The 18525-nt window shown below is 41.6% G+C and overlaps 4 protein-coding genes across 9 annotated transcripts; 1 reads left to right on the top strand and 3 right to left on the bottom strand.

The window, feature by feature from the left end:
* Positions 1 to 233: 233 nt before the first annotated feature.
* Positions 234 to 9054, bottom strand: LOC144185291 (uncharacterized). 5 transcript variants are annotated; one of them, XM_077710468.1, is made up of 5 exons: positions 8436 to 9054; positions 7030 to 8216; positions 2736 to 5518; positions 2498 to 2532; positions 234 to 1565 (listed from the first exon to the last, which is right to left on the bottom strand). In XM_077710468.1, exons 3-5 carry the CDS (start codon positions 5446 to 5448, stop codon positions 1554 to 1556), a joined length of 2760 nt encoding a protein of 919 aa, XP_077566594.1. In that variant the 5' UTR covers positions 5449 to 5518; positions 7030 to 8216; positions 8436 to 9054; the 3' UTR covers positions 234 to 1553. The 5 variants fall into 5 exon arrangements, with proteins under 5 accessions (XP_077566594.1, XP_077566596.1, XP_077566598.1 ...); XM_077710470.1 differs by having other exon boundaries at positions 7030 to 7271; XM_077710472.1 differs by having other exon boundaries at positions 7030 to 7254.
* Positions 9055 to 10560: 1506 nt separating this feature from the next.
* Positions 10561 to 12204, bottom strand: LOC144185348 (phosphopantothenoylcysteine decarboxylase-like). Its single transcript, XM_077710474.1, has 5 exons — positions 11988 to 12204; positions 11522 to 11617; positions 11192 to 11320; positions 10950 to 11118; positions 10561 to 10887 (listed from the first exon to the last, which is right to left on the bottom strand). Exons 1-5 carry the CDS (start codon positions 12129 to 12131, stop codon positions 10796 to 10798), a joined length of 630 nt encoding a protein of 209 aa, XP_077566600.1. The 5' UTR covers positions 12132 to 12204; the 3' UTR covers positions 10561 to 10795.
* A 115-nt stretch (positions 12205 to 12319) lies between these two features.
* Positions 12320 to 15112, top strand: LOC144209112 (very-long-chain (3R)-3-hydroxyacyl-CoA dehydratase-like). Its single transcript, XM_077735335.1, has 11 exons — positions 12320 to 12522; positions 12922 to 12964; positions 13041 to 13114; positions 13187 to 13351; positions 13510 to 13555; positions 13685 to 13795; positions 13872 to 13999; positions 14068 to 14180; positions 14364 to 14470; positions 14542 to 14673; positions 14740 to 15112. Exons 1-11 carry the CDS (start codon positions 12445 to 12447, stop codon positions 14814 to 14816), a joined length of 1074 nt encoding a protein of 357 aa, XP_077591461.1. The 5' UTR covers positions 12320 to 12444; the 3' UTR covers positions 14817 to 15112.
* Positions 15113 to 15334: 222 nt separating this feature from the next.
* On the bottom strand, positions 15335 to 18488 carry LOC144209106 (integrator complex subunit 14-like). Of its 2 annotated transcripts, none has more exons than XM_077735333.1 (11): positions 17959 to 18488; positions 17786 to 17893; positions 17552 to 17707; positions 17327 to 17445; positions 17093 to 17235; positions 16866 to 16958; positions 16649 to 16790; positions 16374 to 16507; positions 16026 to 16144; positions 15826 to 15891; positions 15335 to 15755 (listed from the first exon to the last, which is right to left on the bottom strand). In XM_077735333.1, the coding sequence occupies exons 1-11, from the start codon at positions 18178 to 18180 to the stop codon at positions 15522 to 15524; spliced, it is 1536 nt and encodes a 511-aa protein (XP_077591459.1). In that variant the 5' UTR covers positions 18181 to 18488; the 3' UTR covers positions 15335 to 15521. The 2 variants fall into 2 exon arrangements, with proteins under 2 accessions (XP_077591459.1, XP_077591450.1); XM_077735324.1 differs by having other exon boundaries at positions 16649 to 16793; positions 17959 to 18486.
* Between the last annotated feature and the right edge of the window lie 37 nt (positions 18489 to 18525).

Genomic DNA, 18525 nt, shown 5'->3' with positions numbered 1-18525 from the left:
CATAGCGATCTGTTTGGCCGGGAAAATCGAGCGATTTGAAATCCAGAACAATCAAAATGGTCCTGATGGTGAAACAAGACACATTTTTATTAAAGACAGTGGTATTTAAAGACATTAGAAAATGCACACCTGTGGGAAAAGACAAAGGAGCTCTCGTAATGACTGCTCTACTAGCAACTGTCTAGCTTCAGTAACACTACTTACAGTACATAGAAGTAACTATTTTATTTTAAAAGTTTGGACATGGTCCCCCTTTCATAGCACCTTAAAAGTGATAGACAAGAATATTGAGCAGAAATAATTCTTTACGTGGGCGCATTTAAGATGAGTAAAAATATCTTCTGCTCAAGTTGGGCAAGTTAAATCGAGCTCAAATTGATCATTACGATTAACTAGTGTATTTTTTTGAATTAAGTTCCAGCATTGGTGAGCTTATCTTTGTGTATATACCGATGTGACATAAAAAAAAAAACAATGTCAAACTGGAGCCTAATAGTAGTTGTAATGTGCAAGATATATATGAAAACCACATTAGGCATAGATTTAAATGAGAATCTCCACTCTATTGCCACCTTCCTTCATGAAAATGTTAACTTAATAAATATAATCCTCCTTTAGCTCCAATAGATCAATCAAACTCAAGCTATTGAGTTTGCATTTGTTTTTTTTTTGTGTTGACAGCTTGCATCATCCAGGTCAATGTTTGATCAGCGTTAATCTTTGAAGTTTTTGTGGGGAGATATCCTCCTCTATAATGAGCCATCCTTTTTTATAGTCAATGAACAGCTCCAGATAGTATTTCCACTCGGGCTCGCTGTCATAGCACACCTCAAAAATTGTTTTCAGGGGGTCGGTGTTGGCCTCGTGAATGCGGATCACATCCCCCCTGTACCATACCTCTGACTTGTCGTGCTCTTCGTACAGGTGGCGAATCCTCTTGCCCACTAGGTCCGGATACATGAGACCAGAGGCCCCACGGGCACGTCGAACAGCTGAGCGCAGTACCCAGCGCCGCCTGCGTTCAGCGCTGTGGCAGGCTGACAAGTAGGGGCAGTATTTGATTTTTAGAAGTCTCTTTTTTGGCTTTCGGGAGGCGCCAAGAGGACGCAAAATGTGTCCTGAGCTTCCCGTTCGTCGCCACTTAAAGGTCATGCGACGGTGCTCCCTCTGGTGGCCGCTTTCTCCATCCTCTAGCTTTATGACTATTCCCGAACTGTACTGAGATGTCTTTTGTGACTGGACAGGTTGTGCAGGAAGACAAACTGGCAGGAACCTGGCAGACTCCTCTGGCTCGACATCACTCCCAGTAAAATCCTCAAACGTTAAAGGATGAGTCCAGGAATTGTCGGACAGCGTTTCCTTCACGCTGGGAGGTGAAGTTCCTTCACGTTCGGCTTTGTCGCCCTCGTCTTCAGACAGGCTGCTGTCGAGAAACAGACGTCTGCAGCTGCTTTTTATTCTGCTTTTTGTCTTGACAGTTCTCCTCACTGCATTGTCGTCCTTCGATTGCGAAGAGGCGCCGCTGACGTCTGAGCAGTCCCACATGGCTACGTCTACTCCTGAAACTCCACAATGAATAAGAAATAAGTCAAAACGAGTAATCCTATAGAAAATGTCAATAGATAAATCTAAAGAGAGGGAAAGTTAGTGTTAGTCAATTGTAAACATTACTCATTAAGATGATTGACAATATCGATCCCATTACCATGTCTTGTAGATCAGTAAAAATAAGGCAAAATATGATGTAACATGATAGAAATGATAGATCACTTTTTGTATTAAAGTTTGCCTTGTTTATAGGATCTGTTACTGTCATTGATTTCTGCAAAATTATTTGATTTGTAGCAGACGAAAAGTATGATAGTACTGGAAACATACGTGTCAAAATAAATAAATCACTGGAATATTCTGATTAAGCTAACAAGCCTATTCATTCATTCATTACATTAGCAGTAAAAATTCTATAATTTGCGGCCTGCAAAAAAATTCAATCATTTTCTATAGTTACCTATGTCTTTTTTGGGAATGGATTCAAAGGATATTCTCTTAAAGCCAAAAAAATAAAGTCTGAGCAATCAAACTGCACAAGAACCAACTGATGTGCTGCAAGGGGAAGCAATTGGAAGTTGTTTTTTAAAAAAACACAAAAACATTCCTACCTAACAAGCAGTGGACAAATAGAAGACGAACCGTGCAGAATAAGGAGTGCAGATATATTGAGAAGCTGCCACTGGACACATGCTTATCTTTCAAGGCCAAGATAAGTAACAGAAAGCTAAATGCAATTACTAGATTTTCTGCAGGAAAAAAAAATAAATCCACTCCATGTGAAGCGCTACCAGAGCAGGGACAGGACATTTGGATTAAGCATATTAGAAGAATGTGAGGGGAAAGGAAACAAGACTGTTAGGGAAAGGAAACTTTTCGACCCTGTACTTTGCTAACATTTTGGTGAAAGGAAAAACCCCAGTCTGAGATTAAGTGACAAATAAAATACCTGCATAGTCTTTTGGACATCAGGTGACGTTGATTCTGTAAAAAATAAATGCATTTTATTTGGAATCTGGATGGCTCCTGGTGGCGAATCAGAAACGTGTGAAACCTTTTGATATCTAACACGTGGGAATAAGTAGAACCAAGTCCTGAAATAGTTAGGGTTTTAAAAAACATATATATATATCTGTAACTAACTTTTTCATTGGCTGATGAGATCCAAATAAATTTAGGTCACTCACCTAGGTGCTTGCAGACACTGGAGTAATAAAAGAGGTTGAGCACATCGGTGTAGACGTCAGGCAGATGTTTGAGCGACATGAGTCTCCCGAGGCGGGACGAGCAGGGCTTGTGGAGCTGGGTGAGGATCTTCTCCTCGGAGAGGGTCGTGGGCCGCAGTTCCACTTTGTGTTCTTGCAAGACTTGGTCAACATATGCACCGGGCACAATGGGAAATAGGATTTCTTTGACTACCAGCATGGGGAGGAACACCGCCCCAGTTCTCATGACGTGAGGAAAAGGGCAACGCTCATGGACGATGTACTCTCGGAGTCGATCCTGCACCTCGTGAAGAGCAAAGCTGATCTCTTCATTGAACCACTTGTGCCTGGCTTTCATCCCCAACAAGCACGATACTTTCTGGGCTTTGTTGGAGGCGGGTTCTTTAAGTCCCAGTTGAGAACGCCAGCTACTGAGTTGCTGCTCTGAGGTGCCAAATACACATTTGGCTACTTGCTTTAAGAGGGTGCGATGTAGCTCTAAGAAACGCTTGCGAATAGGATTCTCTCTGGTAAGTGACAATTTCAGTTGCGGTGTTGCCGACACAGGAGGGAAGCGCTTCATGGCAGGGAGCTGCAAATTGTCGTCCGAGTTCAATTTTAGAAACTCAGGCGCAAGGCTGTTGAGAACTAAGTTGGGTTTAACTGATTGAAGTGGACTGACGGCTTTGGATTCATTGGTCAACTGTGGCGTCATTGGAGTACCAACAGAAGGTGCGCTCGGCGGTTCGATCGCAAGCGACGGATCGTTGTCTTCAAGTGAGGAAGTTTTACATTCAAGTCCCTCGTGTGTGCGTATCTGGACCACCAGCATGGGCTTGGCGCCTGACAAGATCACGTCTTCGGCTTGGGGTTTGTTTTCATCCTGTATTACGTCATTAGGAGAATTTTCGCTAGCGTCGCAAGTGTCAGATTTATCTGTTTTTTCCACTTTAATCTTTGCGGCTTCAGTCAGTTGTACTTCAGGCATCTGCGGACAGACGTGAGCGGGTGTTCCAGCAGGATCAGGTTTGATTTCTCTGAGGGGTGTTGTGGGTTTGACCTGCCAGTGAGCATCTTTCTGAGGTTCTTCACCCGGGAGTAAAAATCTAGATGTTTCTACACTTTGCTGGACAGGTGCCAGACTAAAGACACTGTCAATAACTGGCATTTCAGGGGAACTTGATGGATTTTGTATCAGGAGCTCGTCCATTTCTAGCTTTTTCTGCCGTTTCATCAATTCAGTTTCACACAAATCTATGGGCTCTTCTTTGATGCGTCTCTTCAGGCCGCCTTTAAGAACGGAGTTTGGAGAGGAATGTGTAAATCTATTGTGCTTATTACCCGTTACAATGACTGTTTGAGAATTAGGCCTATGAGATGACGTTGAGCAGAAGAGGTCTGGACCTATTTTGAGGGAATGGGGAAGTCGCATCTCTCTGGAAATGGTAAAGTCTTTAAGACATGAAACCTGATCTTCATATTGCTCTTTGGCCAAGGCAGAAGGTGAAAGGACAGATTCATCCATCTGATGATGAAGTCGACTGCTGATCGATGGATACAGTTTGCTCATTTCATTGGGGGAAGGCAACATAAATGGGCTAGCGTGCCGCGTCGGACTGATAGAGTCCATATGTTGCGTAGAATGGCAAGTTTCCAGTGGTCCGACAAGATGGTCGATGTTGCTCCTCTGAAGACAGGCTGCCTGGGGAGACAAATGTTGACCTGATGGAGAAAAAGTCACTCTATGTGAAGGCAGGCCAGGCTGAATGGGTGACCTTTCTACATTTTGAACTGGACTTAAATTAAATCTAGGATGTGCATAACATGGATAGTCAAAGCCCTGCACAAATGAGTGGCTGGCTTGTGTTTCGGCACTATGCAAAAATAAAGGAATTTCACAATTTAGTGCTCGATGTAACGCATAATGCTCTCTAGGAATTGGGATTGGGCTTTTTCGAAAAACAGGGACATCCTCTCGCTGTTTACTACTAATATCACGACAATATGTTCTGTTTTCCACCTCCATATTGCCTCGCGGGTAGTAAAACATTGAGTGCTTTGTTGGATGGCCATATTTGGACATGGGTAAACATTCTTGATAAAGCTCTGAGGTCATATGCTCATGGTTTGTGTGAGAAGGGGGGAGGCCTGCATAGCCTCCGGGGGAAGACTGTAAATGTCTTCTCTGCTCACTTAAAGTTAGCATGGAGAGAGGAGACAGAGAGGAAAAGCCACTGTAGTTTGCTTCCATTTGAGCAGGTCTTCCCCTGCTCATATTTTCTGCACTGGTCTTCTTGACCTCTTCCTCGCCAGGCTCAAAATCAGCAATGTCTGCCGCCTGTCCTCTGTGTTCCACAGTGTATCGATGTCCCATCATGCACCCCAGACTATGGTAACAGGGGTTATGTCCATATACAGCTTTTGGAATAGCTATGTGAACAGGATTCTCAAATTCCCCAGATGAATTGTCGCTGGTGGTTTCTGCGCCCGATGCGCGAGTCGTGGGACTTCTCGCGTCCCGAAGCGAAGTGCTGGGGTTAGTCCAAGGTGATGTAAACTCTCCTGCGTCCTTTGCTTGGGTGTGGTAGGAAAAATAGGGCCCGCCGTAGTGGAGCACCGGTTTTGCAATAAACCCAGACATGTCTGAAGGACTTGACGTTCCAGAAAAGACCACGCTTTCGTCAAATAATGGCATCTTGGCTCAAAATTGCTCATTGAGCTTCAACTGTTTGGTCCGCTTATCAGGCTGTGATGTGGCTCCAGACCTAAGGAAATAAAACAAGTGTAAGCACACTTAATGGAGGTGATCTGATTTGTAATGTGCATGCAAACACACTAATACAGAATCTAGAGCAGGGTTGGGCAAACAATTCCACAAGGGGCCGAAGTGGGTGTGGCTTTTTGTTCCAACCAATCAAAGACATATTTTCTCCAATCTGGTGTCCGACAAGTGAATCAGTGGATTGCTGGCAGGTGCTTCTTGTTTATGCGTAAAGCTGATTGGTGAAAATGTCTGTGCTGGACAAAAAAAAACCTGCACCCACACCACCCTAAGAACCTGTTTGCCCACATGAATGAACATTCAAACGTTGGCTCACAGCCCTCCCACTTCAAATGAAATGGACGTTAATCACCGACAATGGCAACCAATGAGTTTAGAAATAGATTTTGCCCTTTCATGCATGATGTATGCCTTTTTAAACCCTGACGAGGGCACTCATTTATCTCGTCAGCTGCTTAACGTACAATCATTCACCCCTCCTTGTCAAATGTAGTGGACGTCTAGTGCCGTCAATAGGATGGACAGTCTTGCCAGTTTAAATGAATTGGATGTCTTATGGACTGTCTTATGCAATGATTTTAATACTATGAGGTTAAAAAACATTAACTTGGGTGTATATATCAGTGATTTTTTACTTTGATTTATTTAATAAGGGACAGCACATAATAATGAACATATTTATACTGATGTTAGGGGGCATATTGAATATGTAAATATGTAAAATTGTAGCCAAGGGCTGATTTCCATCTTTAGTCCCTTGTGTAGGTTGAATATATCACACACACACACACAGCACAATGTGTGTGTCTAGTATGTTATCTTATGTGCTCACCCATGTGTCACAGGGTTTTATTCATTTAATTTCATTTAGTTTTTAAAAACATTGAAGTATTATAAAAAATGGGGGGAAAAACAATCATTAATCATAAAAAAATCTATAGTTTTCACAATAGCATATTTTAAGTTGCTGGTTTTGCTACTTTATGTAAATTAAAGTTAGGCACACATTTTCGCAAAGAAAATACATTTCCAGCACACCAATCCTTTCCTTTTCAGGAAGAAGCAATCATTATCTTGCCATCCTGTTGCCAAAATATTGAGACTGTGGCTCTTTTTCTAGTGCGTGTGTTTCCGGTGATAAAACGGCAACAACAGGGGAAAGAAAGCGATCGTAAAATTGTATGAAGAAACAAAATATTGGATTGTCATGTTATGACACGATTCATTGCGACGTGTCATTAGACATTTTGACTGTCGGCAGGAAACCAGTTGAACATCTTCGATATGTGGGGAATTTAACACGTTAACACGCCAGAGTGGAGGATTGCATGCTTGAAACAACTTCAAATCGTCTCATCCTAATTGTCCGGAAAGTAGAGTCCTAAACGTGCATTAAATAGACAAAAACTTAATTTGATACATTTATTTTTTCACTCCATCCAACTGTCATGATGAGCTAAACAACCACGAAAGTGTGTGAAGTGTGTCTTTTACCTCGCTGTGATGTCACGCGGCACTTTCGACAAAAATAAGCGTGAACTGTGGAGGAAGAAAAAGTCCAAAATGGGAAAGTTATCGTTTGTCCGCAGAAAAGCCCCGGAAAATCCTTTAGGTTACAGATGGCTGAGGTGTAAAAATAAAAGGTGCCCAGGGTTTGTTGTTGAGTTCGGGGTCTGCCCAGGGTGACTTTTCCGAACTCTGCGGATGTCCGTCCACGCGCTTTTGGGGAGGGAAGACTTGAATTGAGAATTCGGCAGAGACAAAAAAGGAAGGTGGGGGCAACAAGAAGGCATGCTGTGATCAATAGGCGGAGTTTAGGCTTTAAGCACGTGATCGAACAACTTTGCTTCTCATTGGAGGAATTGCTCATGGAGAACATTTACTAACTCATTGATTTAACCTCTTTTGAACCAATTCACGTAGGCCCTGATCCTAATCTAAATTATGTTCATACTGCGGGTCAATTCGGATTTCCACCCTAATATATGTCAAAAGACAGCCCGGCGGACAAGTTGTTAGCCGATGGGAGGGCAAACCGGTCCTCGAGGGCGCCTTTGGGTGCAGGTTTTTGTTTCAGCTGATCCAGGAAAGAGATTTTAAGCAATTACATTTCTGTGGAAAACAAGAAGAACCTGACTATTTTTTTCTTTTGTGTCTTTGATTGTTTGGAACAAAACCCACACTATTATTGCGTCTGCCTCGTAGTTCTGGGGTCGAGTTCGATACCAGGAGTTTAAGAAGGGAGATCTAAATAAAAAAAAATTTAAAAAAATCTTCTAGCAGGTTTGCTTATTGAAATCTCATATCAATCGAATGTTTGAGATTAGACATGTCCTCCTCCCAGCATTCCCAACCTAAGCAAGAATATCACGTCCCCATACGTCAAGGTTTTAGATAACTGAGGCTCATAGGAAGGAGAGCTGTATGAGGAGGCCTATGACAAAGGGCAGATTTAGAAAAAAATGGCTCAAATGACATCTTATGATGAGTAAAAACAATGTGCATAATTCTCTTTGGTTTTGAATATTAGATGCAGAAAAAACATCCAATGTTGAAACTTTGATCATTTTGTCTCTTTATAGAAATAGTTTATTCTCTATTGCCTTTTGTCCTTTTAAGACTGTTACGTATTCCAAAGCTTCTATTGTGTTGATAAGTGCAGAAGGTCCTGTATTGTTTGCCTGTAATTTTAAGACATTTCATTCAGGTTATAATAGCCAAATGTTCCCTTAAAGTTGTTTTAACTGAAAACACCACTTTTTTTTAAAAGAAAATAATTTTCTGTTGTACTCAAATGTGCCGTCCAACCACACTTGGTACTTTTGCCCACCAAAAAATGAATATCCATCATTTGACATGCACCACCATTCGTTTTTTTTTAACTTTCAGAATGAGCTCACCCGGCACCTGGCTTGCATCATTCGGGCTCGTATTCATCTACCAGTCGGACCTTCATTTATGAGCCCCCAAAGGAGCACCACGGTTTGGTCTCGGCACGTCCCCGTCTCCCGCAGGTGAAACGCTGAGGCTGAGGAGGGGGGCCATCGACCGAGGAGAAGACAGCGGGGGCTTTTCTCGAGGGGAGCAGCCCCGTGCTTCCCATTGCCATGGTAACGGAGCTTAAGAACAAGCAACAGGAAGAATCATGGAAGTAAGTGAAAATTGGAATTTTAAAGCTTCATGGCTTTGTGTCAAAGATCTCTCAGGAAGGGGTCAACTCTCCATTGACCTCTTCCCTTTCCCCTGTCAATGTGAGTGAATCATTAAACAGCAACAGCATTTTATTTTGAAATTGGAAAAGATCCAAAGTAGTAACCTTCCTTCATTCAGAGAATATTGCAAAAGCAGAACTACGACAAAAATGTTGTTCTCGTCGTGGAATTGGAAGTTTTGTGGGAATCTATTCAACAAATGGTGTTTTAGCTCCAATTAGCTAATAATATAATACTAATTGCAAAGTATATTTGCACCGACCGTGTCTATGGTTGGAAGAATCTTGTGTGACGCACTGAAGAACAGCAGGCGCTCTCTCAGGAAATCACGTGTGTTGAGAGGGTGCTGCACAATCCCCACAAGAACATATGAGCCCAGCTTGTGTTGGAGTTGCATCAGAAAACACACCTGGTCATGAGCAAAATATTGACATAGACAATCAGCTGACAAACATAATGAAGGAAAAGAGGAATGGTTAAAAATATGTCCATGTATAGTAAGACCTTTTTCTTGCAAAAATGACCATATATAGTACGTTTTTTTTTCTTGCAAAAATGACCATGTATAGTTAGGCTTTTTTTTTTTCTTTAAAAAAAACCGATTGGTTAAAGCAACAGTCTTATCGACGCCTGATTGTGAAGATCTTAAGGTAAATTTGTGACCCTGGCAACAAATAATGGCTGAAATGTGATACGTTAAATCCTTCAATATGAAAACACACATCTGGAAGCAGTGCAACCAGGGGGGAAAGCAATGAAAGGAAGCTAACAGACAATTTGGAATTATTTAATAAGTATTGATGGACAAAATAGAATATATGATTCAGATATTTCTTAGGCCAGCAGAGAAGGCCTTGAAGGCCCGGATGGCACACCACTGGAATTAAATTGTACTAGTTCCAATAATCCACTTAAAATATTTGTAGCACATGATTTCAGACCTTTTAGGCATCTGCTGTTATCAAAAATATGGCTTTGTAGTTGGCTGATTAAACACAAACTTTGCCATTATAGCATGTCAAGATATTTTCTTTTGAGTATAAAGAACATTCTGTTGTTTGCACAATATTGAAACGCCTCCAGATTGTTTTATCACACAGATCAGAATTTCTTTTTCATTTGTGACGAGCATAGCAAACTAAATTTCTCTAGTTTTGTGATAGCTACAAAAACGGTCTTGTTTGGGAATTAACGCCAATTTTGCAGTTTGAATAACGATGATCTAAAAAAGAATGTCTGTGTAATGCAAGTTAAAAGTACTTTGTTCATTGCACCCCAAAAAAACACAGATAGGGTTACGCTAAAATTAAAATGTACATTGTATTGAAGTCAGCAAGACATGAGCTAACTCAAAGCTATTCTTTAGCAGTAGCTGTGGATTCAACACTCCAAGTGTGTTAACACTTCATACAAGTGTCCTGACTTCTCTGCATTATTTCCAACCCGCACTATTTGCATAACACTAGATTTACAGCAGACAATGCTACTGTTTCCTCGGGAGCATAATTTAAATATTTTCAGGGCATTAAATCAATCATTGTAGAATTTTTTTGCCTGGTGTGGCAGATATTTTCGCTTGACCTCAGCAGGCTTCATCAAATCATTCACCCCGATGAGATAGAAGAATTACAGGCTGAGAATGGGTGTGGAAATTCAATTGTTAAAAGGCATGCTTAACTGCCTAATATTCTTGAAGTACTTTGTGTTGGTGCAATATTTTTATGCATTTTTTTTCAATTCAGAAAATTGACAGAGGATCTTTGTTGTGTTGTGGCCAACAGAAGAAAAAAGATTACCTTGAAATGTGCGAGTCTTCCCTGTACTTTTGTCCATTTCAGCGAAAAACTGTGACTCAGACAACATACCTGTTTGGTTAAATATTTGCTATTCAAGATGTGCCTTAAAAATAGGCTGGCCAGAGATTCAGGTTGGACTTCATTGCTTCATTTTAGTTAGCTTGCCCACATATTGACATTGTTTTGGGGCACGGGAGCGAATAAACAAAACAAAATATTGTCCAAAAAAGGTAAAAATGCTATCTCCTGTTGTCATGTTCTTGGTGGGGAAGGCTGACTGGTTTGTCGACGATACTGATCTATAACACCGATGATAGTCGACACTTCTGCCATGGCACCTTTGCCTACAACACATTACATTTTCCCTAATATCTTGTGTTTTTGATATTATGTAGCGTCTCCATACCTTTGTCTCCACACACCAGCTTCTTTGCAATGCAGGGGATTTCCACATAGTCAAACTCCTTCAGCCTTTGAATTTGCTGGGCTGTGATGGGATGCTGCCACATAGCAGTGTTCATAGCGGGGCAGAAGAGAAGAGGGCGACTGTTATCCCAAGCCCTCACCACACACGTCTGCCAACGACAAACACGGTCTCATTTACACTTCGTCCGGCAAAAAATACCTCGGAACATTGAGTATTCATACCAGCAGATTATCACATATGCCACTGGAGAGCTTTCCAAGCGTGTTTGCATCTAAGGGGGCAATGACGAATAGGTCCGCCCAGCGTCTGAGTTCAATGTGCAGCACCGGGTCAGATCTCTGACTCCACATCTGAAACGAAAATAGAATGGACGTGGACATGGGTTGCAACCAAGGGAAGAGTGAAACATTGTATAACTGTTTTTTTTCTGTATCTGCATTGCCCCCTTCCTGCTACTGTCACAATGAAATACGGGATGAATTAAGTAATCCAATCCAATGATATCCGATCACAAATCCCAAAACAGCTTCCACCTTACTCCAAACACGTACCTCCCATTCATCTTTGTCACTGTAAACTTTCGCTGGCACCTCTTCGGGGTTATAGAAGTGCTGAGCATGCTCAGTTGTGACCACTCTTACATCCACCTGAAATAGAAATAAAATCCAAAACAATACACTTAATGCCTGAAATTGAGAATAAAAGATGACCAATTCAATTGAAAGGGAGGAGGTGGCAGTTAATGCTAATCTTTTACCGCCAGGCGGCACAAGACATCCAATCCCATGTTAAAAAAAATATGGGAGCAAAATAGAGTTCAAGTGTTTTTGATGTGTTTGCCAGGTCTTCAGTGACGGTGCACATAAAAATGTTTTTAATTGAACGGGCTGCTTTATGCTGCCGAGACCCATTCATTAGTAGTAATTATCAGTCATGGGAATTTACTAGTTCACGTTAATTGATTTAATATATTATCACCAGTGTGGTCCAGGAAACAGGCGTATTTTTAAAGCTCACCCCAGGTAGAAGCAGAAGTTCAGAGACTAAATTAGGAAGTTTGAGAGCAGCTACACTTCCAGTCACTCCAACAAGAACACAAAAAGTTTCAGCTGACTTCACCCATTCGCTTCGAGGATGACAAACATCTTCATCCGCCTGCATGGTGGACGTTTTATCAAAGAAATAGACTGTTTCTTCTATAGATCTGTTCCTCTATCTTTCCAAACATTTCAACTTCCGCAAATAAATCCCACTCGCCAACCGGAATCGACAATAACCAAAAAAGCCAATCAGAGAACAGGATGTAGGATTGCGTCATTCTGACGAGCCCGTGCACGTCCCTTGATGACATCACGAGAGCGTTCCTGTTTGCGGAATGCACTGACGGATTGCTAAACGGTTAGCATGAGTGAGGGAATTGATCAATACTTTGTATGGTTTTAAAACTACTAATTTGACTGGCATAAAAACAACTATGGCATTGACTCCACTTGTTTACTGGGCTCAACGCCACGAAGAAATCTACCTTCGGGTGGAGTTGACTGACGCTGAGGTGAGCTTTTTATTTCCCACTCACTGGCTATAATTATAGAAACTAGGTCATAACCACTAAGTATAGATCCTATTGTTTTGGGAACAATTACTTGTCTTCTCATTATGTTCAGTTAGATGATATAATTATTAGTAATTAGATTTAGACTCCTTACCTAATTACCTGCCATTGACAGTGAGCGACGTCCAATCTAATTGGACTGGCAGGTTGGCAGCAATCGTTCCAGCCTGCAAAAGACAAAAAAATAGACGTCATCACCGTCAATGGCAGCCAATTAATGAAGCAAAAATATTTCTGATAATTTTGTAGCACATTAATGCAAATATAGTTATTGTACCTCAACATTTGAAAAAAATATTCCCTTACGGCTCAACCTGCACCTTTTTTTCCTTCCTGCAGGATATCAAAGTCTACATTGATGACAACATGCTATTTTTTCAAGGTGACATTTTTTTTCCTGATTGCGTGTGTGTGTTTATGATCAGCTTGTCTTACAATTGCTTATTCCATGTGTGCAGCCGTGGGTTATGGTGCTAAGGGTCAACATTTGTACGAGTTTACCTTGGAATTGTTTTCACCCGTAAAAACAAAGGTAATGGATGTATATATAGTATTACTTTATCTACATGTCCTTATTTCATGCGCCTAAATAACTTGCATGCAGGTGGCTAACAAGTCCACTCAACGGCAAGTGAGCATCACCATTCAAAAAATGGAGCAAGGCTGGTGGGAAAGGTTGACCAAACCGGAGCGAAAACCACTCTTTTTGGCTCCCGACTTTGACCGCTGGATGGACGAATCGGATGCCGAGTTAGAAATCAGGCAGAAGGTTTGTACGGTCGTTTTGCTTATGAGCTAATGCATAATCAATATCTTAATTTCGTTTTGTGGTCTTTTCTTGAATTTTGATCTTTTTGGGGAGAACTTGATCAATTAAGTTGAAATTCAACTCTTTTAAATGGCACTCATGTCTTCTACTTTGCAAAGGAGGAGAAAAAAAGACGGCGGAGAGTTTCGCGGCGTTATGAGGAAGGTAAGTTCTGCCAATTATAATGAAACACAAGTTTCTCTTTCAATTAACTCATGACGCAAATTTGAACAAACGATAGGATATACGCAAGTAAAGGGAAGTCATTCAAAAAAAGCTGTTTTTGTGTTACAGACTTCATCAGTCTGAAAACAGCGTTTTTGTTTGCGTACAATTTGGTTCAATTTCTTGGCTACTCATGGATCTTCGTCAACATGACAATCCGTCTCCTCATGTTTGGTCAAGGCGAGTATATTGGAGTGTGCGAGTGCTTTTTCACCTCAAGTGACGACTACGCTAACGTCCGTGCGTTGACTTTCAGATTCTGTCTACGACACGTTTCACACCATATCTGGCGTCATGTTCTTCTGCCAGATTTTGGCAAGTATCGAAGTTCTCAACGCGGCTTTCGGTGTGGTCCGGACGGGTGTCATCCCTACACTTATACAGGTTGGCAAGAAAATTTGGCACATGTATAGTTAAATTTTATACTGTAATGTAACATTTTCTCTATACAGTTGTTTGGAAGGAATTTCATCCTCTTCATCATTTTTGGTTGCTTGGAAGAAATGCAGAATAAGCCGGTGGTTTTCTTTGTTTTCTATCTGTGGAGCGCCATTGAAATATTTAGGTAGGCCATACTCTGGGTTCACTGGGTTTAAGGGGAGTCTTTGTAGGCATTTCCTCATAATATTTAGTATCAATAAATAACTGTTTTCAGACATTAATGTTTATGTAAAGCATATTTGCTTGTCTTTCTGCTTTCAATCGCATTAACAATTTTGAGCCATAGCTTTAATGAGTTTTGTTGCAGGTATCCATTCTACATGCTGGGATGCTTCAACACAGAGTGGAAAACCCTGACATGGCTTCGATACTCCCTTTGGATACCCCTCTACCCACTAGGAGCTCTTGCCGAGGGTATGTTTATGTTCACCCACCCGATAGCCGATTAACGACAAAAGACAAATATGAGTGTCGCCACTCCGCAGCTGTTGCTGTGATGCAGGCCATCCCCATTTTTGACAAAACCAACTTGTTCAGCATTCCTCTACCCGAGGCCTTAGGCACATCTTTGAACTTCTCCTACGTTTTGCGCGTCCATCTTGCTCTCATGGTCTTAGGTAAGCGTGAAGCCAACTCTTAAAACTGCAATACAAATAAATTGTCTCGTTCTTTGTTTCTTTAAGGACTTTGGATCAATTTCCGTCATCTCTACAAGCAAAGGCAGAAACGATTCAGGACCAAGAAGAGGAAGTCTCAGTGAAGAAATACCTTGCCACTTTTTTTATTGCCTATAAATAATTTTCTTGAGACAGTTTGGTTTTATAGGCACCTTTCACTGTCTACTAAACGTCCGTCCTGCTGTTGATTTGCAAAGTTTGCTTGTGGGTTTTATAATGACTTTCACAGTTTTACTACATATCTGCTTGCTTAATATAAAGTAAGAAAAGTGAAAACATGTCTTTCAAATTTTACACAGTACTTTTTAAAAATGGTTCCAGTGCTTAAATGATTCCTGAACTGAATAATGATACAAATAAACATTACATTTACAGCCTACGTTGGTTTTTATATGGTCTGTTTATCAGAAGTTGCTTCGGAACCAATACCAAATTGTTTTGGAATAATAATCAATTTATTATCAAAATCGATGGGTGCAGCTTATTGTCCTTAAATCCCCAAATTAGATTAATGCTTATGCATGTTTTTCCTGTGCTTGTGTGAAGTTTTTTTTGGTATTCCTGTTTCCTCCCCAAAACATGCATGGCTACCATACCAAAATTTGATGCTGATGTGTATTTTAATTAAAACGCATTGTTGCTCAAATGACAGTTATTTGTAATTTGACACATTCTACTAATAAGAAGTATAAAAACACTTTTTTTTTACAAGAGGAGAAATGTTTTTAAGAGCAAACCTTTTTCCCTGAATTGTCTGCAGTGCATTTTGTTACCAAGTTAGAGAAGCCTCAATTTGAGAAGTCTGTGTGCATGGGAACAATGTTGTGGTCAAAGGCCGCATATTGGGAATCACCAGTGCTGGCCAGCTTGAGCTGCTGTGCCGCGTGCGAGAGCTGGAAGGCGGCGTCGGGGTGGGACGAGTCTGGCAGCATGGTGCATTCCCGCTCCAGCAGCTCAGCCACTCCCTTGAGGAGGTCCCAAAATCCAAACGCTAAGGCGGCCTTGCGGAGACGGTTCAGCTCCTGGGAGAATTCAACAAATAATTGGTAAACAGACAGATAGAGATACTTTGCAGTGCATCTTATTTTTTACCTTGTAGAAGGTTTGTGTTTTATCAGGTAGTTTTCTTGCATTCCTCAGAATCTTTTGCACATCAGTCTGAAATGCATAAAAAGTGGGCTTTAAATATGTTCCCTTAAACGAGTGAAATACAAAACAACTGCATTTAAATACAAGATCAAATGGAAAAATGGAACATTTCTTTTACTGGAAAAAAATTGGGTATACTTCACCTGTAGTCCGCTTGCTTTAATCCACACGGTGACATTCTGCGCATAGCTTCTTTTGACGGGCGGCTGCACAGGGAAAGGACTTTTACTGTCGTCCTCTCCGTAAGGATTTTCTAGAGCTTCTAAAATGCACAAAAAAGAGACAGGAAAAGTTGTTTTTCAATATGAAGGTTGAATCTAGCAGCCAACTAATTTGACATTGATCGAGTGACAATATTATGTTCACGTAGAGATAGACTTTTGTCCTTGAAAAAAAGGGCTCAAGGTAAACGAACATTAACAATGCTTCAAATAGGGAGTGTGAGATCAATCTCCACTGAAAACAAAAATATTGTTGCCATTTTTTTATACCTGAGATGGGTCCCAAATGAGTGATTTTTCCCAGCCAAGGCAGAGGCTCAGTACTGGGTTCAAAGAGTGACATCATCAGATTGGATTTTTTCTTGCTGTCTGCTTGAGAGTACAACATGCCAAACCATTCGGGCCTAGGAAAAGCAGACCGGATTCAACCACTCATCATCCTCCACATCCCTCCTTTGTTGTTTTCCAACTGTAATACCTAATAGCAAGAATGTGACAAAAAGTACATTTAGTCGTGATTTACTTTGACATTTTTGGACTCTTACCCTAACTGGACAAGGGCCACCATGCCCTCCACTTTTAGGCTGCCATGCAAGAGCACACAGAAGTTTGGACTTTTCCCTGCCATTTGACTGGCAGACACTTCCTCTTCCAACTCATCTGCAGCGCCTGTGCCAACGTCATCAACTTCTGAAACAAAATGCATTGTTTAAAACCTCTCACTCTACTATTTTAAGCATACACACGGGAAAGTGTGCACACCTTTGTTGACAGCAATAGGCAGGACCAGGTGTCTCGATATGACAGGAGGACTGGATATGTCAGCTATTTCAATAAAACCCACAATTTCCAGATCTGCAAGAAAAAGAACAAGGTGCCTTTTTATATATTTTTTGGTAGGAATTTATTATAATGCACGTTTCGATAACCACATTCCCCACTAAAAGCAAATATTGAAATCCAATATCCTGTTAGAGCAGCAAATGTACCTGCGTTGACATTTCGGGCAAGCGGTTCCACCTCCTCATCCACCACCACAGGTTCGGGTCGAGGGAACACCTGTACGTCTGCGGACAAGTTGCCACAATGCAAAACCGCATGGAAGGGAGAGTATGCCCTGTCAATTAATCTTCTGGAGAAACAAAATAAAACAGAACTCAAATGTCATCCTGTAAATAGGCCAGTGCATTACTCCCAAATCCTTAAACAGAAAGCAGACATACCCAAACATGGCCTGCACACCCTGCATGCAGAGAGGGCCTTCCACAGTAAAGACCTGACCATCACCTCCACTGAGAGTAAGAAGCTCCTCCCATTTATCCAAAGCACCAGTCGTCTGTAACTGGAATTCATGACAAATAATACGATTACAACTCATGTATATCCTCAACTTAGATAAATCGATGTAGCACTGTACTTTATGAGAATGGAGGCATTCAATTCAATACCTCATCTGTGTTGGCCACACACATGATGAACATTTTGGTGGGGAAAGGGAAGGGCAAAGGGAACTTTTTATCGTCCCCGCGGTGTTTCAACGATTGCAGTGAATGTCGCAAGGAGCCTTTTCCAATGCCGAGAGAGCCGTCGGTCACCAGCACCACCTTAAGGACACAATAGGGAAGCAGATCAACAAAAAGCTAGAGGAACAAATCCACGCCTATTATACTGTCATATCCCACCTGGCATGGACAAGCACTGCCCCACTCTTGCTGCACAACGTTGCTGACCCCATTCAAGGCGGACTCCACGCAGGTCTTGTCATAATCCTCCAGGTTGCTGAGGGCGTCCTGCACGTCAGGAAATCGAATTCATACTCACAGAAGACCCCGTGGTGAACGCGTTTGGGTCGTACCTGTAAAGCGTTATAATCCCTGGTGAAGGGTACCAAGAGTTCCCATAGGGACGAGAAAGCCATGAGCGCAGTGAACTCCAAACGATAGTTGGAAGCCATGTGCTCGAATAACATATTCAGGCCGTGCACGGCCAAGTTCTTCCTCTGGAACTCTTCGCTGATGTCCTGCGAAACCGGTCTCGTCATGGACAAAGACGCGTCCATTAACACCACTGTAGGCATGATTTGCTGTTAATGGAGGAGTCGGCGAGGAATGGATGGCGAGAAGATCGAAAGTAAACAACGGAACTTGGCTACATAGACGCTAGGATCCATCTCGGGAGATTGCCATGACTAGCGCATCCATCTCTTCAAAAGGGAATCATCATCGTCCTAAAACGTGTTTTTTGTTTTGTTTTGTAAACCCGTTTAGTAGGATATCATCTAAACTGGTGCCGAGCTGTTTGTTTTACACCTTTGGTAGTATTTGTCAGTACGACATCTTATATGGGCGGACCGTCTGATTTACGCATGCGTAGATGCCCGTCCTTTATGTTGACGTATGCACTTCCTATTGTGTCCGGCTTG

Source organism: Stigmatopora nigra, chromosome 2, assembly GCF_051989575.1.
Source record: "Stigmatopora nigra isolate UIUO_SnigA chromosome 2, RoL_Snig_1.1, whole genome shotgun sequence".
Lineage (NCBI taxonomy): Eukaryota > Metazoa > Chordata > Actinopteri > Syngnathiformes > Syngnathidae > Stigmatopora > Stigmatopora nigra.
This window is presented reverse-complemented; position numbering and strand designations above follow the sequence as displayed.

Coding starts and splice junctions, on each gene's coding strand:
- LOC144209112 (XM_077735335.1), top strand. CDS start 12,445: ATGGCATTGACTCCACTTGTTTACTGGGCTCAACGCCACGAAGAAATC. Junction 13,115..13,186: donor TTTCACCCGTAAAAACAAAG/GTAATGGATGTA, acceptor ACTTGCATGCAG/GTGGCTAACAAGTCCACTCA. Junction 14,181..14,363: donor AGCGCCATTGAAATATTTAG/GTAGGCCATACT, acceptor GTTTTGTTGCAG/GTATCCATTCTACATGCTGG.
- LOC144185291 (XM_077710468.1), bottom strand. CDS start 5,448: ATGCCATTATTTGACGAAAGCGTGGTCTTTTCTGGAACGTCAAGTCCT. Junction 2,533..2,735: donor CAGTGTCTGCAAGCACCTAG/GTGAGTGACCTA, acceptor TATTTTTTACAG/AATCAACGTCACCTGATGTC.
- LOC144185348 (XM_077710474.1), bottom strand. CDS start 12,131: ATGCAGGCGGATGAAGATGTTTGTCATCCTCGAAGCGAATGGGTGAAG. Junction 11,618..11,987: donor AACTTCTGCTTCTACCTGGG/GTGAGCTTTAAA, acceptor TTTCTATTTCAG/GTGGATGTAAGAGTGGTCAC. Junction 11,119..11,191: donor GCATATGTGATAATCTGCTG/GTATGAATACTC, acceptor TGTCGTTGGCAG/ACGTGTGTGGTGAGGGCTTG.
- LOC144209106 (XM_077735324.1), bottom strand. CDS start 18,180: ATGCCTACAGTGGTGTTAATGGACGCGTCTTTGTCCATGACGAGACCG. Junction 17,236..17,326: donor GGTGTGCAGGCCATGTTTGG/GTATGTCTGCTT, acceptor TTGTTTCTCCAG/AAGATTAATTGACAGGGCAT. Junction 15,892..16,025: donor TTAAAGCAAGCGGACTACAG/GTGAAGTATACC, acceptor TATGCATTTCAG/ACTGATGTGCAAAAGATTCT.